This window comes from Chlamydotis macqueenii, chromosome 15, assembly GCF_036417535.1.
Source record: "Chlamydotis macqueenii isolate bChlMac1 chromosome 15, bChlMac1.mat, whole genome shotgun sequence".
Taxonomy (NCBI): Eukaryota; Metazoa; Chordata; class Aves; order Otidiformes; family Otididae; genus Chlamydotis; species Chlamydotis macqueenii.
The window spans coordinates 8868858-8894572 of NC_141570.1; the positions used below are offsets into that span (position 1 = coordinate 8868858).

Here is a 25715-nt window from a genome sequence, read left to right on the forward strand (position 1 = left end):
GACCAGAGCCACAGCCCCCCAAGGCTGCTGTAAGGGCAGGATGCAAAAAACCAGTTAAGATGAGGCAGCCAGCTTCTCCTGAAAGCTGTGGCATGTGACAAAGGCTCTTCGGTACAAGTTACTGCTCTATACCCCGCTGACCAGATATTTTCCTCTGGTGTCACTGTGCTGTGAGCTGGAACTCCAAGGCCAAACACAGAAGAACAAGAAAGGAGACTGGCTGCCTTGCTGAGCTTCTCCCTGCCACAGAAAAGTACAATAAAACCATCACCACTACCAGGGCTTTCCCTTCAGGATGGTACTTCAGCCCAACAAATTAAGGATAATTTTAACAGACGTTTGTTTAAAAGGGATACAGTATTCAAAAGTTGGGGTTTCTTTAATGCCATGAGATTGTGTCCCCTCGGAAAAATATTCATGCAAAAATACAGCCAAAATGTTCTTAGCATTCCAAAGTGCAACCAAGCATACATCTGGGTAATTTCAACTAAATTAGAGTGAATTAATAGCAGCATCATTTTTTTCTTCATGAAACTGGGATCAAATTTTCCTGTCAGCATTAATTAGGGGAACTGGTCACTTGATTGTGCATTTATCCAAGGGTTTCCCTTGGATTCCGGAAAAATCAGTCCAGATTCTGCTTTTCAAAGGTGCACGTGACCTGAAAAGGACTCGCTTAATTTCATGGCCTTGAGGTACAAAAGGGCAATTTCAGTTTTTGGCAAGAGAATTAAGTTGAATTTGAAAGATGGGATGCTCATTTAGATCAAAGTCCTGGCCAACCAGTCCTGGCATTGTCAGCTCACAGATCAATGCCCAAGCTGCTTTTTGGATTTCTTAATAGTTGGATTTGAGCGATGCTTTGAGAGGCTGTTCGTGGCTCCAGCTCAGCTCACCTCAATGTTTCCTGGTGATGGGAGCCACACAGGCTTTGCAAGGGGCTGGATAGTGACACAATGAACTACTGTAAAGTGAATTCGAATGGTCAGTTATTTATTTGGATGTATTTTCATATTTTCCCTACTGTTTTCTTTACACACTATTACTATTCAACAACAGCAAATTCATTTCAGAGCGCAGGCAGACTGCAAGGACAGAGTGCCCAGAGAGCCGGCACGCAGGGAGCACGAGGAAGCCTCGTGAGCAGGTTGGATGTGTTTGTGCAGGTCTGCACTCAGGCAAACAGCAGCCTGAGCGAGGCTGAAAACTCCCCTCTGCTGCTGCTCCCAGCACCATCCCTTTAACACCCCTGCCACACCTGCTGTGTCATCACCTCTTCAGGAATAATGGCACCGTAACTCAGCATCGCACCACAGCACGACTAGAACACCAGGATGCTCCCAACGTGTATCTGGAGCTAGAGGGGGGAACAGTCCCACCCAGGAGTACTCCTAGTGCCAAATGGCTGTCCCAGCATAGCGTGCCACAGCACACCGTGGCTAGCCGCTCCTGACCCTGCTAGACACAGGCTTTGCCCAAATCACACACAGCACATCTGCAGTGGGCTCACTGGGCAGGCACCTTCCTCTCTGCCTCTCTGAGGCATCGTCAGGCTGCAAACACTCTGAGCACTGCTGTACCAAAAGCAGGCGTGAGTTCAGTGTGCAGGGAGCCACGTGTGCCCTGCCCTCCAAGGCGAGGGAGCACCTCGCCACCCGGGCAGGCTGAATGGAGCAAGGAGGGGAAGATCCATGCTTCACCTGGCCACGCTGCAGTCTTAGTGCTTGATGTGCTACACACAACACAACCATACATTCCCCAGGATGCAGCAGTGTCATTGCACTCCTGAGGACACCCATTGTCCCCCTTCCACTGCAGTCATATGCCACTTGCCTCCCTCTCCACAGCGGCTTGGCAGCCAGATGGCCGCTCCAGCCAGCAGCCCTTGCTCTGCTCAAACAGCAACTCCGTGCTGCTGGCTTCACAGCAAAACTTGCCACTTAAAGTTTACCAGCTTCTTTTGTGGTTTCAATAGCCCTTCCTCTTTGGGGAGCAAGCCCTCTGCAGTGCACCTTGCTCACCCCCTGCCACGACCGTGCAGCAGCACTCGCCCCAGACCCTTCTGCAGCCAAGCCACAAGGTCAGGGTGGTGAGACACAAGAGAATTTCTACCCTTTCACACAACAGTGTCTCTGTTCATGCGTGAGAGCACAGGCTCTGTGCAGGACTGTGGGGATTAACAGGTACCTACTTGCTTACACTAAAGCCAGCAGCAACTCTCAGTGCAGCCACAAAGTTCTGGCGAGCCAAAGCTGTAGAAATGTTATGTAGCAATGTTAAAGCATGGATGGCTTTCCATGTGTGCTCACTGAAACTGATGCAAGAAGCAGAATCTCCAGCCCTTATCAAAAAAGCTCAGTTTCAATTCCTTTTCCTAGGATCATTCTTTGGCCATCTCTAAATATTACTTGGTTTGTTTGCAAAGTGCTTTGAAAGTATCAAATCTTTCAGAGGATGGGGAATAGAAGAAGGATATAAGTTTTAAAAGAAGAAGATAAACAAACTTACTGATATTGACCCCAACAATCTTTCAAAATTGTGAACAGCTGACATTGCACCAAAGCTCTCACATGGGGCTGCAGCAACTGCCTGGTGCTCAGCTCACAGCACATCCCCAAAGCAATTCCCACACTAGCAAGGGGGAAGCTTTCTACCCCTCACAAATTCTTTTTAAGCTTTCCTCCCTCGCACAAATTTGTCAGGTTGCATCAAGGGGGAAACTGAGTTTCTAAGTCATGCAGAAACAGGAGCAGGTTCAGAGCAGGGCAGCAGACAGGCACCCTGCTCCTCCAAGGAGGCCAACAGCAAGGAGACACTAAGCCACCCAAGCTCAGGTCCCACGAGTAAGGGGAGCAGGCAGGTAAGTACTAACAGGACACCTGTGGATGTACTTCCCCCCCCCTTCCCCAAGTACTGATGAAATCAAACCATCTCCTCCCCACATAAATAGCTTCTTCCCTTGCCTGAAGCACTTGCAGCATCTCTTGGGTTCAGAAACAGAGCACAAGCAGCAGCAGGGCACAGTGAGGGCCAACTGTACCCTCAGGGCCAAGTACAGTAAGAGTCAGCAGGGCAGGGGGACAACCCCACAGTACCTGAACACAGTGAGCAGGGCAGGCGCAGAGACCATGGCCGGGTTCCAGCAAGACTCGAGATCACCAGGCAAGTTTACAGAAGCAAAGCAGCTCCTTCATGAGGCAGAGCACAGCTACGGCTGAGCTAGAGACTTCCATCCTTACAACACAGCTCAGGAAAGAACTAAGCCCCCTGGGCTGAGCTTAAATAGAGCTCCCAGCCCACAGCTGGGGGAAGGGGAGGCCCCAGGTGAGGCTGGTCAGGGCCAGTTAAGACCTATGAGTGTGCTGAGGCTCTGACGAGCAGCTGGCAGGAGAGGCAGCCGTCCCCAGGACTGCAGGTGGTACCTGACCTTTATTGTTCTCCAGTGCAGAGCTAGAGAAATGTCTCCTGGGGAAGCCCCATGCAACAGCATCTTACCGCTCCTCCAGTATGAGCAGGTGGGCACAAGATTTAAAGGAGTGAGGAAAGAAAAGCTAGGACACAAGAAACATCCCTCCATGAGCCAAACCATCCAGGCAGGGATGGCTCCCTTGCCAACATAATTGTTCATCGCAGCTTGCCTTGAAGACCCCACTGCTGCCAACCCTAAAACCCATGAGTCTTCAAAGCCCCGGGACATCAAAAGCCCTGCCACTGACTCAAGAAAGAAAAGACTCAACAGCATAAGTAACATTTAGACAGAAGGAGGGGTGGCAATGCCAAAACACAGCCATGCAGTGCGGTGAGGGGCTGGCTGAAGCTCCCGTGCTGATGCCACGTGGCATAGCTGCTCCCACATCACTGAATGCGAACTGCAGCCGTGACGTCCACATCAAGCTCACCTTAAGTCTGTGGTGGGTCACAGCGGGTCTGCAAAACCAGGAGGATTAAACGGCGTGACCAGGAAGGTGGGAGATCTGCAGATGGCTCCTGCTAGGCAGGGAGGCTCTTGGGCTGTTAGGGATAAACACTGAAGCAGGGGAAGCCTGTGCAGATTGTTGTGGGGAAAACACACAAAAAAAATTGCAATTGAACTGGGAACCTGTGGGAAAAGCATCCAGGAGTAGGGTACCATCTCTAAACCCTGTCTTTCATCATGTATTTAGCTTTTGGTGGCATCGCAGCACCATCTGTTGGAAATGCATTAAAATTGGCCAGCCTGCACTTGACATTCTCAGCTGATGCTGAGACAGACACCGATCACGTCATGCTGACATGCACGAGCAGCCAGTTTGGGGATAGAAGCCCCAATGCCCCAGTTCACCCCAGTGGTTACCAACCAAAAGCTGGCAAACATGTGTTTCCCCGGGGAAGGCAAATCTGACGTCCACCCCACACCTGGGTGCTCCTTCCTCCTCGTGAACCTGGCAGTTGCATTGATATGAAGACAGAAACAGGGTCTTCAGCAGTGAACTGCGAAACTGTGGAGTCTCTTGAAGAAGAGCTGTGTCACAGGGAGGTCATAGTGCCCCGAGCCTGCGCTGCAAGCTGCACAGCTAGCACAGCTCATGGGAAACTGCACAGCAGACTGATACATTTGCTCTAGGGACAAAGTTTAGCCCCTTGTGACCCTTTGGTTGGTCACAGTGCTGGACTTTACACCTGGGAAGGCTGACATAGGTTAAAACATGTGAAGTATATATACATTACAGCTTTTTCGTTGGAGATCTCTGATTTCTTGCCTGGAATACAGTAGGAGAGGCCAAGTGGCACAAACCTCCATCCTCTCTGCCTTCCCACCAGCAGGCACAGTGCCATCACACCAGTGAGGCAGCGGTGATGCCAGAACAAGAGTGTTCCTTATAGAGAAAGGTGAGCGTGCTGTGGTGGTGAAGCCCCCCTTGTATGCTGAGAAGAGTCCACGTCTGGATTTGGGCCGATCGCCCTACTGCCTGCCCAGACAAGCCTGAACTTCATTTTCATGTGCCAGCTTCAGGGATTTCAGAGCTGTGGATCCTACCCTGGGGGCTGAGCTCCCGCAGCCAGAGCGTATGCTTCACCAGGCATTCCTGCATGTGTCCTCTCTCTGCTGCGCACATGCTGCATCGCTGAACAACCGCTCGTGCCTCTTCCCCTCCTACCGCTACAGTGGCAGAGCTGGCTGGGCCATGCGTCCTGCAGCTCGGTGAGGACCTTTCTGTTAAAAACATAATGAAAGAAACAGCTTTCCAAAGACTGCATCTTATTAACTGGGGTTCTTCATGGCCTCATTCCTCCCTGGTGCCCGTAGAGGCATCACCGTATGGTTGCTGACGGCCATTCAACGCAGGGGCTGCAGTTGGAGGATTCCCGCTTTGCTTGCCAAAAGTCAGCAGCACCTGGCTACTGAACAGGCAGAACCACCATGAACCTGGTGACCCTTCTTCCACTTTATTCCCATCACCTGCGGTGACACAGGCTCTACAGATTCCCTCTCTGCATTAATTTACTCCCTTCCTTTCCAGTATTATCACTTTATGTAATTGGCCGTGTCAAAAGAGCCCTTATATAACCACAGCCACCCCAGGCACGTCTTGAAACACATGCATGCCTCACCTCCCTGTCAATTGCAATATTTTGCACATGGATGGATCCAACCCTTCTCCAGGAAATACTATAAATAAAGAAAACACACTTGCAAGCATCAGGGACGCACTGAGCTTGGCATAACAGTTTTTCGTGTCTCTCACAGACAGTATCTGTATATTACAGCTCAAAGAGACACAGAAACGACACATGCCAGTGGGATAATAATAACTTGCTTTTCTCATAGTCACCTTTTCTGTATTCAAGCAGAGCAAGTTCTCTTAATGAAAAAGTATTTTTCTAATCTTCACAAGTGCACAGATCTGTGTACAAGCCATCCATACAGACCAAGGACCTGGACAGAGCCTAGAAACACTTTGGACAAAGTCATTTTAATCATCTAAGTGATTCTATTGATTTTCCTCAGCTACTTGCATATCTGAATTAATCTGAACATTTGCATGATTGCTGCTCAAAAGTTTACTGGCTAAAAGCGTTGGCACAATAACTTCCCGTGAGATCAGCTTTATCCTTGGCACAGGGAACCAGATTGACTTCCTCACTGCTCTGCTCGGACGGATCATTTGCAAGGGGCAGAGTATCGCTCACCGACAGAACAAGCTGGAGCCTGTTGTGCAACGGTGAAGTCAAGGAGCACTTTGGCACTGCCTTCAGGGAAAGCAAGATCAGGGCATAGATAACGAAGGTCACGGTTTGTTTGCAAAGCAGAGAGAGACACTTATTCCACCTGATTAGACATGGCAACCTTACTTCAGTTCGACAGCAATCCGTTGTTATTTCTTTTTCTCTTCATCTCCTTAAATTGCTACCGCTTCCCATGTGTCCTAGGAGGGTGTCTCTCCTTGCCCCTACCTACCCTAGTACTGCAAAGGGACTGACTCCAGGTACATACCAAAAGGAGTTGGGATCTGCTCACATATGTTAAGCTGATTTTGGCAAGAGCCCTCATATATGTTCCTGAATGCTGAAGGCAACCACTTGTTTCCTCCTTTTTATAGTCAGTATTTTATTTTACAAGGCTCATTACAACAGCCCTTCAATGCCCACATAGACGGCTAAAGTGTTGTCTGGCCTGAAAATCTTCCTAATTTACTAGATGATGTCAAAGCCTTGGAGTTGCGAGGCTGTGCTGACATCAGTCCAGCTAATGATGGTCTTTTTGGAAGGAATTTTTTTTTACTTTTATGATCGCAGATTATGTTAGTTATGGGTTATGTTTGTCTGGGTTATGATCACAGACTGTGTTTGGGTTGTTGATGGTGACCAGGGAGTTACAAGATAGAGGTCAATCATTTACTAATCATTTACTTACATGAATGACTTTTCCAGCCCAGCAACTCAGCTGGCACAGAAATGGCAGTGGCTTTCTCCTGCCTGGATTTGGGTAGAGCTGGGCTTTGGCCAGGCCCGGACATCAGCTCAGTGTCAGCCCCTGAGGCATGATTCCCTCTCAACCAGCAGTGAGGCTGCAGTGCCCAGCAGGTCCCACCATCCAGGTCAGTGGAGCCACGCAGCACTTAGACCAGCAGAAATGCCAGGAGAGCGGGGAATTTGAAGACAGGAGATGCACTGTTCTGTGCAGAGATGCTTTGTTTTGTTATTTTTACTTTTTAAATTAAATGGATGTGATTTGAGTAGAACTAAGTCAAAATACTTAATTTAGATTGTCCACGCTAGAAAAGTCATCACACTTGGGCAAAACCATTGTGTTTCTGATGGAAAAATTCAGCCAACCATGTGTTCAACACCCTACCTCAGACACATGGATACCTGGCTTGGCACTGCGGCTGATCCCTGGCTCCTGACCATGCCGACACAACAATAATCCACTTCTTTTGGGGTAATAATGGCCAAGAGAAGGAATGCCTAACCCCAGCCCTGGCTCTGAGAGAAACCACACTAAGTCAGTATTTTGACAGAAAGTTTTCAGCCAGCTCTAATGAAAAATCAGAAATTCCCACGAGCCACACTTGGCTGTCATCTCCCCACCCCCTCACGGATTTTTTTCTCAGGAGAGCTCACTTTCTTACAAGCATTAATTAATTAAGCTTCTCACACACTTCAGATGCTTGCTGTGAGGTAAGTAAGAGATTTCTGGATCACTTCACTCATGGTTGAAGCGCAGTCAGTCATCCGGAGAGGAGCACGCCAGCCGCACACCCAGCTGCAGAACTGCTCCGGGCAGGAGGCAGCCGTGGGGTACCGTCTGCTCCTCCTGCAATCTGAAACAGCTCACTGAAGCCAAGGCAGTCAGGACGACAGGAAAATGTGGGTCTGCACGCAGTTGTACATGCTGGGGAATTTGTGACAGCTACTAGAGTTTGCATGGGTCTGGTACCTTCCTCCTGTTGAGAAAAGTGGACGGGCTTTTTCTACATCAGTTGAGGTTCCCAGCACGTATTTCATTCGGACACGTCTGCAACACGCCAGTGATCTGAGATAAGAAATTTGCTTGAAGCTTTAGTAGCTCATTGCTCAAGCCCAACAATAAGTTTGTCTGATAATATAATTCTGATGAAGTTATTTTATTTCAGAAGTTAAACTGTCTGTAGGAAGAGAACTGCATTCTAAAGGACTGGCAGGCTAAGCACCGATGTAAGCATTTTCTCCTACTGTTAACACTGACAGAAAACACTCCATATGATTTTCTTTTATATTTTTCCAAAGATAAAATTTTCTCACACTAGATCTCAGTTAAAGCAAAGCAAATGTTGGGCAGGGCTCAGGAAGTCCAGCTCTGGAGCCCCCAACATAAAGAGGACATGGACCCGTTGGAGAGGGTCCAGAGGAGGTCACGAAGATGATCAGAGGGCTGGAGCATCTCTCCTGTGAGGACAGGCTGAGAGAGTTGGGGCTGTTCAGCCTGGAGAAGAGAAGGCCACAGGGAGACCTTACAGCAGCCTTCCAGTACCTCAAGGGGGCTACAGGAAAGATGGGGAGAGACTGTTCAGTAGGGCCTGTTGTGATAGGACGAGGAGTAACAGTTTTAAAATAGAGGGAGGTAGATTCAGATTAGATATTAGGAAAAAAATTTTTACGCTGAGGTTGGTGAAGCACTGTGCCAGGTTGCCCAGAGAGGTGGTGGATGCCCCATCCCTGGAAATATTCAAGGTCAGGTTGGATGAGGCTCTGAGCAACCTGATCCCGTTGGAGATGTCCCTGCTCCTTGCAGGGGGTTGGACTGGATGGGCTTTAAAGGTGCCTTCCAACCCAAACCATTCTGTGATTCTATGATTCTAAGTGCAACACAGTGCACACAAACCAGAACTCAACACAAACTAAATCCCACAACTTCCCTAAAAGTCTCCTGAATTCCCATAGGTCCTCCACATCCCTGCTCTCAAATGGACAAGACTATCATAGTAATAAATGCATGAAGATTGCACATGCTGAAATGCGGTGTGAGAAGGACGATATAAGCAGAGGAAATGTGTTGCTGTATTTACACTTAAAAAGCATAGAATTGCTCGTAGGAGATAAAGTGGGGGTCATTTTTTTTCAAATAGCATGTAAGTGCGTTCATCTCCCACTTCTGCCTGAGGTGCAACAACCTCGCCTACCAAACAAGAGCTGCAAGCTCAGGTCTCAAATCTGGGTCCCTCTTCAGAGAGGACTTGCCTATGCGGGAGAGCTCCACCAGCACAGTTACATGGAGACAGTGACCGGCTCTAAGTCCTCCCCAGGGACATCTGGTGACACATTAGCACGGTAATGTGCCGAAGCTCTTTTTCTGCCAGAGAGGACTCCTTTCAGAGGGGAGGCTATTTAAGAGATTTATTCATTTCTGACCTCACTATACAAGGAGTTCCTAAACAACTGAATAATTCTTATAACATAATCTTTCTCATCTGGGACCTCCTCCACTGAATTTTATAAAGACAAGATTAAGGCTCACAAGCAGCTCGGGGCGGGGGGAGCAGCGTTAATCTCATTGCGCAGAGGAGAGACAAGGAGCAGAGGTGCAAACTGCATTGTGCGAAGCTTGTCAAACAGCAAGCAAATAGGTACTGAGCTTTCATTTTACGTTAAAATGTTTAATTCACATACAATTTTTTTGTGTGTGTTTCTGTAGGAAAATGGTCTATTTGAGTTGACAAAACAAAAACACTTCAACAAACAAGCCATCTTTTGTGGTCAGTCACCAGTGTCCCCATTCACCCCACAAACCCCACCTGCTCACTCAACCCTGCTCTTAAAAGTTGCTGTGGGATCTTTAAGTCTGCACTTCAGCATTTTATTTTAATATCTTTATTTCCCATCTTCCTTTCCTTTCTCATGTAATTGCTACCATTAGATCAAAGCACTGCAATGCTTTGTGGTGCTGCACTTTTGTGAAATCAAAAGCTGGCTGGTTTAGAAGTCTTCCTTAGCACGTTTGTCAGCTTCCCCAATTCTGGGAAAGTAAAGCTGGGTCAAGTCAACAGCACGGCTTGTTACAGCACAAAGCATCCATCTCCAAGGATAAACAAGTTATTTGCATGCTTTTTTCACTCGCACAGCATCATGCTCTCCAGCCAAATGTAACACTGTAAATAGTGAAACAAAGCAACGTTTCATCCTGCTGGCTGAAGACCTTTATCTTCTGAGGTTACAATGACAAACAACAGGCGAATGAAAATGCTCTCCCAAATCTAAACAAAATAATGCTTAAACCCAGATGTTGGGTTTTTTTTCCATACGGGTATAGAAATCCACCTGCCAGATTAGAAAAGTACAAATATTATCTCTGCACATGGCTGTGTGCAGCAGCTGGAGCTGCATTTGTCGTACAGGTCCAGCCGGAGGCTCGTGCTCAAAATCGGGAGTGGGACCCTTCAGTTTACCAGGATGTAAAGTCAGAGTTTGAAAAGATTTGAAGTGCCAAGACATCTAAGGGGCTTGCTAACTAAACACAACGCTACTTGTATAAATATTTGCAAAGTCAAGATATCTCAAACGCACTTAAAGGCTCTGATCTACCAGTTTGTGGCAGCCCAGCTCCTGCCCTGCTGCAGAGCTCCCGGCCCTGCCTGCCAGCTGAAAGCAGCCTGAGTGCGGGGTACACGGGCCAACAACCGCCTCCCTCGCAGGGACGCCACACGGACAGCCCATGTGCTCACATCTGATTTAAACCAGAGACTCTGCATGTGCAACACTTACTTGGTTATCACCCTTTAAGGACAAGATGTTCATGAAACTCAACCACTAATATTTATAAAACAAAGTTTATAATTTTCTCCCCATTCAGTTCCTTCATCTTACATCCTAAAGATGGAAAAGGCCTTTTATTCCTCCCTGCTGCCATGTAAAACCTAAAGGAGACCAGAAACCAGGAGGAGCCTGAAGGAATGTGGCTTTCTATGGCCAGGACTCTCAGAAACATCAGATGTCCTCCACAGCCCCTTTGAGTGTTAGCCAGATTTGCAGCCTGAGCCTGAACCTTAACAAAATAAAATTCCTCTGTCCCACGCAGGAGGAACACCAGCTGGCCAAAGGGAGGGGGAAGAAAAGAAAGAGGCCACATTTTCACAGCTGTGTTTGACAGGTAGCTTTGCTAATAATAATTTAATAAATAGCCTCACCGGTCTGGCCGTGTCTGGTGGTACTGAGTGACCCTTCAGAAGCTGCTATCTCCTTGCAGGCCTCAGACTCCACTTTACCGTCTGGCTGCAGCAGAGGATGATCTGCCCTGCCATAACTCCAGGGAGGCAGAGGAAGGACCACAAAATCCTGCCCAGGACACAGGAGGGAACATTCTCGGGCCGCCTCTTGTCAGTGGGGCTGTGGCTCCTGTCACGACATCCTGCCAAATGAACGTCTCTGGTCTTTCACTGCCTCTGAGAGTGTGACAGCAGTGGCATCTTGCATCAAAAAAACCCAAGGGGGTGGAACGTCCAGAGCTTTGTATAGGGTACACCTGAACCTCTCCCTCGTGGTGCACTCCCTGAAGAAGATCAAAAAGCTCTTGACCTCAAACAGACAGGCTTTACCTGGAAAAAAAAAAAAAAAAAGAAACAAAAAAAAGAAACTTAACTTTTAAAACAAATTCAAAGTCAAACTATCAGTGCCTGAACATGCGGCTCTCTGCCTACCCTATTTCAAGGTTTGGCTGCAAGTCAGTGACTTTTTGAGCTGCAGCCAACTGTGCCTGTTCAAGTGGATCCCCGGGGAGCCCCGAGCCCAGCTGCCTTCTGCCCATTCCTCAGCAGTTTCTTGATCTCTGTGCCCGAACTGTTCCTGCTCCTGGGCTGTGTTCCCTGTCTTCAGTGTCCTGCCCAAGTCTCTGATCTTCCCCCCGAATATGCTCAGTAGCACCCCAGAGAAAGGGCAGCTTACCTCTGCTTCTGGAGGTAACACCTGACCCAGTCCCTGCCTTAAGAAACACAAACATAACCGGGGGAAAATACAGAAAAAAATATGTTGTTCATGACAAAAGGCATGAAAAGTCCATCTTTGAGTCTGATGACTTCTCCTGCACTACACAGCAGTCCAGTCCCATCCATGATGTGAGATGGAGGTGACTTCTAGTGACAGGATGGATGCTCTGCCGCACATTCCTCAGCATGGCTGATTTTGCCCTGCAGACAGCACCTTTTTCCAAACCGCAGAGCTCTGCTTGTGTGGTTCCCCCCGCTCCTCCCCAGCCCAAGGCAGCCCTCCTAAGGGCATCTGCAAAGGGACCAGCCCACACCCTGCAGATGTGCTGCCACCACACAGAAGCTTCTCTCTCTGACCTCAGCAACCTCAGTCAAAATGCTTTGCCCTGACCAAGTCCCAACAACAACAACTGTGCCAGCCCCAAGCAGTGAGCAAATGTTCATCATCATAAGGCTAAAATACAAGACCCAGGAGGGAGTCCTGTTAACTCCAGGACTGTTTTTTGAGGGGAGGGACAAGAGCAGGATCTGCTCTTCTCACTGTGCTGGCACTGTCACCAGAAGTATCACTGAGTCCAGACAAGCTGCAGGTGATGAAAACTCTAATGCAGCACAAGGAATTTATTTTTGACCTTCAGTTCTCCCTTCTGCTGAGATACATCATTGCGTTTTCACAGCTTGAGCAGTCTCTCTTTGCTGGATCCATTTGAGACACGTAATGTTTTTGCCCAAACTCCATTTCCTTCCTTCCAAAGCAGTAAGATCTGCTTATGACTCAGCCCTCAATAAAACACACAGCAAGGACCATTAAAATGAATGCGCAGTGCAGGGATAAAATTCATAGGCTACATTTTTTAGGTTAGAATCTTCATTGCCCTTTATTTACCCTCAAAACCAATATTCACTCATGTTATGTCTTGGTGTAAAGTAAATCTACCAGCAAAAGAGCAGTTTTAAAGGGGATCTTTGTCCCGTGGTGAGAGAATATCTCCACGTGATAAATAAAGTGATAGACGGGACTGAAGAGGCTGCGTGACAGCCCCAGTGAGCCCCTGCTCCCAAGCCTCCACGGTACTTACAGTGACAACACTCCCCAACCATCTTCTGCCTGAATAAAGATCCCACCAGCTCCAAGGCAATGACTTACTGAGAAGCGTGGGCGGATAGCAGAGAAGGAAGCCAGGGGGATTTTTTTCTAGTTTTGCATTCACAAATTTGAAAAGAGAGCATTTCAGGCAAAGGCTGGTATTCTCAATGAAGTCGGGAAGGCTGTGGGTTTCCCCCATTGATGTCTGTGAGAGCTGGCCCCAGGGTCTACCCGGTTGTGAGCCAGGGGTTTCCAAGTCCTCTTGACACCGAATGGCCTTGAAGTGTTTTACTCTTTTCTGAAGTGCACAAGAAGTGAGTAGAGAGGTAACCTATAGGGGAGGTAAATAGCATTATCTTTCCTGTGGATAATGCTCAGCAGCTTGTATTAATCCACCAGACCAAAGCCTCTCATGAAATGCACTTGAAATATGATCCTAAATTCTTTGAAATTACCCTTTTCACTGAAATTAGAGGAATTTCACACAGACTCTGATCTCTCTTGATTTTTTTTTAACCTGCCATTTGCTTTCATAAGAGACATCCAAGCACCTAGTCTTCTGTGACAACAATTAAAGTTTGTAAAGTGTCCAAGCACAGGAATTAAGTGAAGGGAAATAATGTACCCATTTCACACACACAAAAAAAAACCAAAACTAGTAAGAAATAAAAATATGGCCACTTTGCACAAATTCAGTGCTAGGGATTGACTCCTGACATGATCAAAAAGCATTTCTAAAGTACATGGAACTTATTTTTTACAGATGTGACCTAAGAGGCATATGAGAAACATCCATTAAAAAAATCTCCTCTTTAAAGTTTCAGCACAACATACAGCAGTGAGCTTGAGGGCTACTGTAGATGTGCTTTCAAGCAGTAATACCCTTGTGTAACACCAAGTGAGCTGAGGATACTTGTCATGAAACAGCCTCTGTGGCACTGGCTTTCCTTTCCTATCAGCACTCCTGCAGAATGCCAGTAACACAGCTCAATTATATATAAGAAAAAAATAGATATTTTAGGAAGAGCTATACAGAGTGATGCTCCATTGGAATAACTGGTAAGGATGCAGTTTTGCAGTTTGGCACCTGTTGTCCAGCTCAGCAACTCATTTCTGTGTCTTAAACAGAAGAAATCCCAGCTGAACAGTGCATTTCAGGCTCTACGTTAACCTGCTCTCAGGCCTGGGGAGGAACAGGGGGGGCACTCCTTGAAATGGGGGGAATAAAACACCCTGCAGTTCCACACTCAGCTATGAATTCAGACTCTCTTGTTTACACTGGTTGAGGTTCTGGCCCAAGAAGCGGCTAGCAGTGACAACAGATGTGAGAGCAGGACAAGGACAGGGTTTTGAGCTTTTTAGAGCAATTATTCTCCCTTCCTGTAAAAGCTATAGCGTGGCTATCATCAGTAAAGGTCCTTTGATTCCTGTCAAGCTCTGCTGGTCAATACTAAGAAGTGGCCCTTTCTTAAGGTCGTCTTGTATCCATGATCTAACACGACGAAAATCCACCACAGACAGAATATAGTCCTTTTTTTCCCCCCTCCTTTCCTTTGAGCATTGGTTATGGCTTATTTTGCTCCCGTTACATTCACTGGAGCTAGCAGTTTACCCCACAGCCCCAGTGTGATGAGATCCTGGTTTCCCTCGCATTAAAACCCCATGAGTCTGGGCATTTTACAAATGAAGCAGCTTTCAGATGCTTGATCTAGCTCCATTTACAGAATTACCACCCTGTTTACAGTTAGCTAAAACAGGTACATCTCAGTGGTTTAATTTCTAAAGGCAAAGCTGAATATTTAGCTCATCAGCCCCGGACTCTGTCCCCAGGCCCCGGCGAGCGGCTCCATGGCCAGCAGGTGACAGTCTCAGCAACACAAAGCCCTGGCAGCTCACAAAGAGAGGGTTTCTTCAATATTCTGCCAGGATGTACATGTCATTTATCTGTTTGTAGACACATAGCCAGTCCACAACAGGGTGCAATATTTTTCACCAAACATGCCAATAATGAGGAAGGCCAGCAAAGCTCCTGAGCGTGGTTTCCTACCTCCCCAAGGAGATATTGCAGATGAGGGCATTAATGATACCTCGCTCAAGAGATACCAGCACGATTCCTAGCAGCATTCCGAAAGAAAAAAAAAAGCCTTATATCTCTGTGTAGGTGGGAAACTAGCAGATACAACTAAAAGCATTTATAAATCAAGCCCATTTGAAACGTAAGTGCCTTCAAGCATGGCATAGTTACTGGCTGACACCTTCAACATTTCGAGGAGTGAACAGGATGTAGAAAATCTCTGTTCATTTTAAGCAATTGCAACATTTTCCATGCAGCAGCCCTCAACAGCGCTGTGCGCGCAGCCCGGAGCACAATCGCTGCCTGAGAACACAGGCGTGTGCTTACAGCACCACTGCTTGTGATGACCAAGACGACCTCTTTAGCAAAAGCTAAGAAAACATTTTCTTTGTTTAGACACACACATGTTAGTTTCTGGAATGGCTGCATCTGGTTTAAAATCTAAAGGAATACAAGAACTGCTTGAGTGGATCAGTCAGAAGTGGGATGTGTGATTTAAGGGAAAAATGAGAACCCATAGTGGGTAGAGGGAAGTTTTCTACTCCACCACCAATTAATGTTATTTCCTGCTGCAGAGCTGTCACTCTAAGACACCTCACTGCACCCACCGCCATCCACAGCTACTCACTAGAAAGAAGCTCTGGGTTCTCCAGCAGAAGTTACCAGTCTTGGCCAGAGTCCCAGTTTTACACACCCAGTTTTAAGGAAATTTCTCCTGCCAGGAACAGAACGCCACAAACCATTTGCCTGATCAAATTTATTTTAACCCAATTTGGACTTTGCCTGAGCAAAGGTCAAGTACAAACTTTTAAAATCAAAATAGTTTGGCCAGTTTGAGAGGTAGCTAGAACCTCAGACAGTGTATAACAATAATTCAATAAACTAGGGATATGCTGGTTTAAATATCTATCTCTGGCAGTTTTCCTTGTAAATGAGGATTTGAAGGTGTGCAAATTCCCAGTCATAAGAATTTTAATTACATGTGATTAAACTCACATGTCGTGACACACTGTGTCACAACCATCTTGATCCAAATTGTGTTTTAATTGAATTCTACCAGCTGCATTAGATCACACCAAAAGTGTGTTCTTACCTTGGTTTGTCTAACCCAAGTTGAAAAACAGGTATAATTTGGATCTGAGCACGGATGTGACATCCAACACTATGGCTGTTGACCCACACTCTCCATCCTGAGAGCACCTTTCTTTTGTGCCACGGGCATAAGTTCTTCTGGATTACATTTCTCCTTAATGTTTCAATAATTCTTTCTTTCTCTCTTCTCCATGTATCCATCTCCTTCCTGTCACCCATCTTTTGCTTCACAACGATTTCAAGACTCTTTCTTTCATTTCCCCTTCTCCCTTTTTCCTCACTAACCACATTTGGCCACTCGGACCCATTTAACAGAGGACTGTGGAGAGTGGATGCTGCCTTTGGCAGTGCAAGGAGCAACGTGTGAAATCCTCTGCAGTTACAGAGAAATCATCTTGCAGTGGTCACACAAATCTTGCCGTCTCCTTGATGCTGCCAACCAATGGGAGCACCAGGATTTGTATCCTGCCCTGAGAAAAAGCAGGGCAAGTATTAGGCAAACTAATCACGCTGCAGGGATTTGTGTAATGAAAAGTACCTCTGCTTGGGCGTCAGAAACAGTGTAAATCAACTGCACACCACTGGTTGGGGCAAATTCATCTGGTATCTCCTTATTCTCTTCTGTCATGTTCATTATTGGGGTGTCTGAACATCCAGGAAGCAAAACCACAGCGTGGTCACCCTGTGATGAAGGCGCATGGTTTGTCTCAGGGTATTCCTTCAGAGACTGCTGGAAAGCAAACTGGTTTACAGGCTGCACTGCATGGGGGAGGGCTGGCTTCATCTCGCACCGCGCAGCCCTGTCTCTGCCCCGGGCCTCTACTCTCTCCCTAGTGCAAACAATGGTAATGCAGACTTAATGATTGCTGTCATTTCCATGTGCCTACTGCTGATCTCTTAATGAAATATTCTATTTAAATTGCACTGGCACGAGCACAGCTCCATGCTGGCAGGAGCCACAAAATCAGTCTACCAAGTGAAAAGGTTGTGCAGGACCTGCCGTACAACAGGAAAGCTGTTGGTGAAATACTGTTTGACAGTTCTTCTGCCTGCTCCTGCAGTAAGCGTGACACCTTCCGGGCTTCCTGGAGGGAAAAAAGAGAACAGAGGATGGAAATTGCCTTTATCTCAGGTTGGGACACAGAAGAAATTCTGAAATGAGGATGACAGTCTGTGGCAATACAGATTTGGCATTCATTGATGGGTGAGTGCTATCCACTCAGCGCTGCTGTAACGCGCTCGCTCTCTGCTGTCAGATCCTGCTAGGAGCACTGCTGCAGAAGAGAAAAAATTGTGGACATGCAGCATCACACAGGCACTCTGTTTACCTATTGTCTTAAGCAGGAAACCAAATATTGAAAAAAAGCTAAAAATCTGTTCAATGACCAAATGTGTGTTGTAGGAAATAGGACAAGAAAAATTACTGAAAAGTGGTGAGTTTTTAAGTTGAGTATACTACATGCCTGGTGTAAAATAGAGACAAATACATAATGTATTCTTCACTATTTCAGAGATGAACAAAAGCATTGAGCTTACATCTTTTTAAGCCGTGGTATATGGGAAGTATTGCATGGCAGAGTTCTCTGAATTTCACCTTTACTTTGGCCTTGCGCAACTCGCCCCTTCCCCAGTCCTCTCTGAGCAGTTTTCACACGCAGGCAGTCGCTGGCTGCAGCCGCTGTGGGGTCCCAGGACGTCTTGTAGGTGCCAGGACCACCACGTAAAATCAGGGAATGCACACAGCCCACCTGGGCCACAGCACCTACACCATCCTTCTAGCAGCTCTCTCGAGGCAAGGAAGTGCTGAAGTTGCTGGTGAGTTAGTGGTTGACTGATGGAAAGACCTTTCCCCTCCATAAAAGCGTATTTTCAGAGCATATTTTCAAAGGTAACTACAAAGAAAAGTAATGCAATGGGAGCTGTCATTTAGTCCAGCTACTCTACAAAGTCCTCCTGTTATTTCCTTGATGATTCTGTGTTCTGTCCTTCGCATTTTCGTGGTAGGTAACACTAAAACTGCTTCAGCAGGACAGGAATCAGGCTTATTCGGTAATGATCCCCTGGTAACGGTTCAGAGGGGCATTCTCTTCCCTGCTCTGTCAGTAAAAGGCAAGTGGGGGACGCCATTTCCTTTGCTTGCGCCACGGGTTGTGTTAGAAACACACAGGAAGAAGGGAACAATGGCCAAGGCTGGCATTTGCTGAAGGGCTCAGTACATTGCTCCGTTGTGAGCGGGCCAAGACCTTCAGCGTATGAATTCTTGCAATTCATCCTTCTCTCTGGTCTACCTCTCTGTATCCAGCGTGGTACAGAAAACTCTATGTGTTTGTTTACACACAAAAAGGTCTTTGCTTGTTACTGTAGTACTGGGATGCTTGGCTCAGGCTCCCAAACTGGCCGGGGGGTACGCACCGATCTCGTGAATCACTATTTTTTACTCTCCTGCCAGACTGCGGAGTGACCTTGGGCAGTTTACAGCTGCCTCACCTTTCATCACCTCCGTTTCAGTAAAATTATTCTGTTTTACTTTGACTAGCATGTAGATATCGACTGATGCAAGGGCAGGGTATTATTACTTACGTGTGACTCAAATCAAGCCAATGCCTAAAATCCAGAATCAGCAAGGCAGAGAAATTGAGAGAGAAAAGAGCAGAAATGTGAAATTGCTCCTCCGCTCAGCTGTTCTCCCCAGGCCGCCCTGCCTAAGCACAGGCAATTACAGCCCAGCCGCACCATCCGATTTACTCCACGTCTGCCAGGCTGAGAAGTTCAGGTAAGCCCCCAAGGCACAATAAGTGACATCTAAATAAGCCCATGCATTTTCAGATGAGTCTGTTTAAAGGTTACGTGCTGAGGAGCGCATGTTCCAGAGCAGACGTTTCCCTTTGGAAGGCTCCGCATACAGAAACCTGGGAAGCAGGGCGGGGTGCTGCCCGTGTTCAGGAAGGACAGGTGTCGGTCGCTCACCGCATAATGCCGTGTCAACAGTAGCTGCCCAGTTTCTTGTTAGCAGTTTAAGTGAAAGCATAAAACCACGGATGCTCCACACAGCGTGGCTGCCAGTCACAGGCCAGTCACACAAACATACTCTGGCTGGAAACGCAAGCAAGTTTCTGCTCTTCATGAGCATCACAGAGTGAAGCCAACTGGCCTTCCCTGCTGCGAGTAACTCCTCCTGGGCTTTGTAGGAAGCCCTGTCCCGTGCGTAAGGGTTACAACTCTCTCAAGAGGTGAACTGTGGAGAAGGTGAAAAGCGGGAGACTGGCTGCACATGGGGAGGCGGGAGGCAGATACGCCACGGTTCCCAGCATCGCCTTTGCAGGGCCTCATGTGCTCACAGGGCCTGCTCCTGAATTTTGCTGCATAAGCAGACTGTAAAATGTCCCTTGCACAATAGAGAGGCACTGAACATTTTTCTCTTTCAAATGTTTAGCTGCTGTCTAAGGTAGCGGTCTAGGTAGCATGCCCCCCACACATTCGGGGCAGATTTGGTGAACATCTCCAGCCCATTGCAGAATTTCCAGCGGTCACAGGGTTGCAAAACCTGCCACCTCTGAAGTCCCCAGGTTGGCCAGAGGTCTGCAAAGGCAGCTCACTGCTGTTTTCCAGCCCCGCACCACAGCCCAGGGGCGCACGGGGATGTCTGTGTGCCTGGGTGCCTGCGCGCCCTTCGGTGTGCCCGGCGGTCACCTTGTAGGGCCACACGCGTGTCCAGCTCTGCACGCCCACGCTTATCGAAGTGCGTACGCGCCACGCAGAACCCTGTGTCTGTCTGTCTGTCTATCTGTGCGTGCATGCGTGCCCGTCTGTGGGTGCGCGCACACCCTGGCCGTGCGGGTGTCCTTCTCCCCCCGGGGTGAGGGCAGCCCCGTGCTGCCGGGACGCCCCACGCAGGATCGGGGGTGAACGTGCGCTGCCCCCGGCCCCAGCTCGGCCCCGCCAAGCTGTACCGAGCTGAGCCGTGCCGTGCCGTGCGGGGCGGGGCAGTGGGAGGGGGCTGTCGGCGGGGCCGTACCGCAGCGGGTCGGCGGGCGCAGAGCGAGGCGGGCACGGCTCGGCACCGCACACCGCTCGGGGGCCGAGCGCTCCATGAGCCGCTGCCGCGGGGAGGGGGCTCGGCGCTGCGCTCGCTCCCCGCCGCGGAGCCGGGATGTGACTTGCGGCGGGCTGGCGGACAGAGCTGCCCCGCCGCCCTCGGCCGCCGCAGCCAGCGGGTGAGCGAGGGGGGACCGGCCCCCGGTCCCGACTCCGCGGGGCTGCCCCCCGGGGTGGGGGCCGGGGTGGTGCAGCGGGGGCCGCCCGGCCGCCCGTCTTTGCTCCGTGCGCTGCCCGCGGAACCGGCCCCCTGGCCGCCGGCAGACGGCAGGCTGGATGGGGAGCGCGGGAGGGGGATTAGCCGGGATGTAGGGCAGGCCGGGGGGGTTGGAGCAGGGGGCTGCGCGCCGCGGCGGGGAGGGCGGAGGGGCTCGGCGGCGGGATGGGGAAGGGGCGCGGGGACGGGCGGCGGGGGAGAAGGAACCGGAGAGAGAAATGAGCGAGGGGACAAAAGAGGGGAGGCTGGAGCGGGACAGACGTCGTGCGGGAGGAGGTGGCTGCAGGCGGGTTGAGGGGAGGCCGGAGGTGGGGCTGCGTGCCGGCCTGCGAAGAGGGGGCTGCTCGGTTTCGCCCCCGCGCTGGGGCGCGGGGCCGGTGCGGCGCAGGCGGGCGCACCTTCGCGCGGTTCCCCCGCGCAGCTCTGGGCGGGAGCCGGAGGGCAGCGGCTGTGGGCCCTGGGCCGAGGGGCAGAGCCGTTTGCGGGGCCCGGGGCGGTGGGGGCGAGGGCTGCGCAGCCGTAACGGTCTTGGCTGCAGTTGGTGGAAAGCCCTGGCTCGGCATTACCTCTCCGCACGGCCAAGGAGCGACAGGACTCAGCGCTGAGGTGAACCCTTTGTTTACACCTGACCGAATGTTTATCCCAGGGCTAACAGGATTTCCTGCGCGCTGAACCTAAACCCCAGGGCTGGTGCTGATCGCTGTGGCGCCGGGTGTCTGGCTGTCGGTGAGACGCTTGCCGCTCGCCAGCAGTGAGCACCGGTGCTGAGGTGTCCTCTCGCTGCACCAGAAGGAATCAGGTGAAGGAAACGCAGCTGTCGTGAGGCTGTGACATGAACAGAAACGGTGTGAGAATTAGCGAAGAAAAGAAAAACACCGATTGCTGTCATTGAGCGCTATCAGTAGTATAACGAACGTCAGGCATTATAGTCAGAAGTATCTAGGCAAGGGTAATACGCAGAATGTGACCAAAGGAATCCTGAGCACCTAGAACATTAGAAAGATCATTTCCTATTACAGCCAGCATTGCAAAGTATTCCTAAATGAAAGCAGTACTTTTTCTACGTGTCCTTTTTGGAGTGGAGTCTTGCTTTCTGTAACCGTGCGGCTGTACATAGCACGATGTGTATTGTTCTAATGCAGGGGATGTCTAAATCGCTGCTGTATTTTTGCATACAAAGCACAATTGCACTATTAATTATTATTCTGGAAATACATCTCTTGAGTAGTCTGAGCTCGGCTTGGCTGTTGCTGCTCTGTTACCAGTCCTGAAGCTCCTTCTCCAGAGCTGATCAAAAGGAGCTGGCAGAGATCCCGTGCTGTGATTAATTCCTCACTCACTAGCATCTCTCCACAACACTTCATGGTGGGGGCGGTTTTCTTTCAGAAATTGTACAGTGAACCAGTCTTCTGCCTAAGTGTGGCAGAGCAGGTTACTATTTGTGTTACTATTGCTTTTATTTACTAGAGTGTTTTTCTTCTCTGTGATTGGATGCATCTTCCTGTATCAGAACTCTAAAACGTGGAACAGATAATACATCTAACCATGAATAGTCTAACCTTAAATCTTTGTATGGTTACGGATTTACTCTTTATGTATGTTCTCTAGCAGCATACAGCAGTATATTTTTGACCAGATAAGAGATATTTGCGATCTTTGATCAGAAGACTTGAGCTATTGAAAGCCTCATTGATTTTTAACTGTGACAACTTTTTGATGACAACTGTGAGATTTTCTGTTTCTGCTTAGCTGCTTGTAATTGTACTTCGTACCCGCTGGGGCTGCTTTGTGTCCGCCACTTGTGTAGTGATTCTACACCAGATCATGTAGGGGACTTCACTCTGTTGAAAACAGTGGAGTTGTTTCTGTGGTCATTGAGAGGAGATTTTGGACCAAAAATTGAGGACTGGATTTGCAAGCTGTCCTGCTGAGCATTTGCTGCTTTTGCCTGAAATGTCTGAGGCTTATTGATTCATTTTAAGTGCTTGTGATTGCTCTGGGTTCAGGTATGTTGGCTTAACTACTTGTAATGAAATATAATTTTGGAGGGGGATCTGAGAACAACAAAAAAAAATCTGAAGTTGATTTCCTTCTGTATGAACCGTTCCATTCAACTATGCGGGGGATATATCAGTGCCGCTTACTATATCTGTGCTGGAATGTTTGTGACATTTCTGTATTGCTATTGCTGTAGCTCTCTGGTAATAGTAGAAGTGAAGTGCCTGTCAAATAGAGCGTTATTGTTACTACCGTGAGGTTGCATAACTTTGCTAAGAGCTAATCTAGACATAAAGAGGGAAAAATGCTATTCCTCTACAGTTACTGATTTAGGTAACTACTGGGGATAATGTGCAGACAGAAGATTTTACTACAAAATCTTGAGAGACACTCTGCCATTCTACCCACAGCACAGGCGTGAGGAAAACACTCTTTTAATAAAAACCCCATGCTGATAGACTTCTCTTTTCCAAAACAACTTTTCTGACAAAAAGACTTTCTAGTTTGCCTTTAAATTTATTGAATCTATAGTTTCAATTAAAGCTGTGGTATTCCCTTGCCAAACTTGAATGTTGTAATGCAATGTTTTCCCTTGTTTGTACAGCTGTCTGAGTTCAGTGCTGAGTACCGGTGCTAGAAAGAGGATTTTGGCTGGTATCGTCATGGGGGATTATTAACGTTGCTGGTTTGTACCTAGTCAGGCAAAAATATGTAGTAAACAGGTTGCAAACATGGCTATATTGATTGCAGTGGTGAGGAAAAGATTCCTCATTTGGAGATTTCGAGCTCTGCCTGCAAGCTTTGGTGTGGACAGGATCTGCTGTGTAGCGAGACTTACTGGCATTTGGTAGGAATATGATTTCACACCAAGAATACCTGTCAGCAATCCTAGACATTTCTTGGTCGATATTATAGCTGTCTAGGAGCTTTCTGAGAGAACCACTGTTTATCTCCATCAGCTCTCCCCAAAGTAATTTCCCAAATTTAAATAACTTGGGAAAACTCTTAGAGTTTAACATCTCAGTGTTTCTGAATATATATTTTGTCTGAATTCTCAATATATTTTGTCACAGCTTAATTCCCCCTTCCAAAAGAAACTATTTCTTCCTGGAAGGGGAATTACTCAAAATTCATTAACCCTCCCTTCCCCCTTCCCAACACTTCCTATTTGAAGAGGAAACAAATGATGGGCTGACAATATGACTGCTTACCCATGCAGCACAATCTCCATGGAAACAGACTGTCCTAGAATAGCTCAATCACATGAGGGTTACATGACATGAATAAAGTAACCAGAAAACTGGAAAAAATCTTAGAACTGGAGATACTTGCACTTAATTCATTACCCTCCAGGTCTTTGGAGAGTAGCTCATAAACAAAGCTAGCACTGAAACCAATTTAGTACACGCATGTCATCATTTGTAAGTGATAGGATAGTGGAAAATTAGTGTGATCCTCACTTAAGGGCTGTTTATTGTTTCCAGTTTGTGAGACATCTAGAATGAATTTGGAACAATTCTCCACATGACCTCCTGCTTCTTGAAATTGGTACCAGTGGTTTGCAGTATTGCCATAGCAGATCCTCGTGGATTTCCCCCCTTTGTCAGCAGGCACTGACCATTTCACACTTTTCAGGACATTTTGGATTTTCTAAAGAGCAGATGTGCTAGCTGAAGAAGGAACTTCCTATGCATAGAAGGAATTGCAAAATTACCTTCAGAATGTTTCCTTCTAGTTAATGATTTACTCACAGGGCAAGGAAATTTATGGAGTGTAACTATATTCAATACAAAAATAAATATATTTCACTGATGATTAGTTTTCTGTTGGTAATGTCAGTGGTTTTAATATGAACGTTGTGACAGAGTCATTGAGAAACCTGTTCTACAAATGAGATATAAACAAGTAAATATTCTACCAATTCACCATAAAGGACGTTACAGCTAGGTAGAAAAAAAATCATTAGTCATTAGGTGCAGGTCATTGCATCATTAGAACAGTGTAGCCCTTTCAACAGCGCAAGGATACTGTAATTTCTATGGGCAGGCAAAGAGCATCCATCACCCTTTTCCTGTTTGCCCAGTCCCAGATCACATTATTTGTCACAGCTCCCACTTTGAGATGAAGTTTTGTAATAAGGTTTTTTGTCTGCTGTATGAATGAAGGCGATAAAGTCATTGCACATTTATATTAGCACATTTGCTGTCCTGATGCCTCTAATTGGAAACAGCATAATTTCCATAATCTGTCTCCTGGCAGAGGCTGAAAATGGGCATTGGTCTTTACGCAGTGAACGGGGAATGAACATTAGTTTGAAGATTGAGATCCCCAAGATTTAACTTTGATCATTACACAGCTGTAATGTATGGGAAGAAAACCCACAGTTCTCAGCTGTGAGAGACTCCGCACTGTTTCAGACAGTCTATGTAGATAGTTTTTGTATTGGTCATGACTGACCATGTTCAATACAACAACATTGCACCCTTACTTTAAACCATTTTCAACTCTCATTGAACTTTTTGATGTCTTCATTACATATATTTCTGATTGATGAAGTATCTTTAGATGGGTAATCTTTTAGGGCTGTTTGTCTAACTTACAAAAGAGCTACTGATAGTTTCTCTGCTTCTTGCTTTATGAACACGTCACGTGAGCTATACGGCTAACCTTAGTGCCTGGTTATGGGGCACTTTCCTTCCCTATGGTCATAGGGAAGTCTTGTTCTGAACACTTTCACGCAAGTGAAGGTTAACAGGATCAGGTTTCGTATCTGGTACACGCTGTGTTTACTTGAGACTGCCCTGACAGGGCAGCTATTGCTGGGGTGGACTGTTCATTTAAAGGTTACATTTTTAACAATCTTCTTTGCCCTGCTTTGCTCAATAAAAGCAAATGTTGTAACATATTTCTTTTTAAAGCACCTAACCCATGTTCTTCCTAAAACTTGAGTTGATACTTGTCCAGGCTTTTGGATGTGATGGTTGAGTGGGATGTGTTCTGTTCCTGGGGAGTGTACCATTGTTCGCTGTCTAGATCAGGGAAAGGGATGCTCTGTTTTTTGTTGTTTGTTTCCTTTGAATGGCCTTAGACTTGCTAAGGAGTACAATGAGTCATTCATTTTTTATTAGTTGATTGATGACACTGCATGTGTGCATCATTGTCACAGAATATGGGATTTCTCTAGCCAACCATTCCCATTTGCAAATGCAATCT

General features: G+C 47.6%; 2 protein-coding genes across 4 annotated transcripts in view; one reads left to right on the top strand and one right to left on the bottom strand.

The window, feature by feature from the left end:
* The first annotated feature begins 20261 nt into the window (after positions 1-20261).
* The window catches only part of GPRC5B (G protein-coupled receptor class C group 5 member B), a 52471-nt gene continuing 47017 nt past the window's right edge, over positions 20262-25715 (top strand). For both annotated transcript variants that reach the window (XM_086760072.1, XM_086760073.1), the window contains exon 1: positions 20262-20406. The gene's annotated coding sequence lies outside the window, so the exon portion shown is untranslated. The remainder of the gene's footprint in view (positions 20407-25715) is intronic.
* The window catches only part of IQCK (IQ motif containing K), a 58906-nt gene continuing 54297 nt past the window's right edge, over positions 21107-25715 (bottom strand). For both annotated transcript variants that reach the window (XM_086760076.1, XM_086760074.1), the window contains exon 9: positions 21107-21329. In XM_086760076.1, coding sequence (XP_086616202.1) covers positions 21142-21329 — 188 coding nt within the window. In that variant the 3' untranslated portion in view covers positions 21107-21141. The remainder of the gene's footprint in view (positions 21330-25715) is intronic.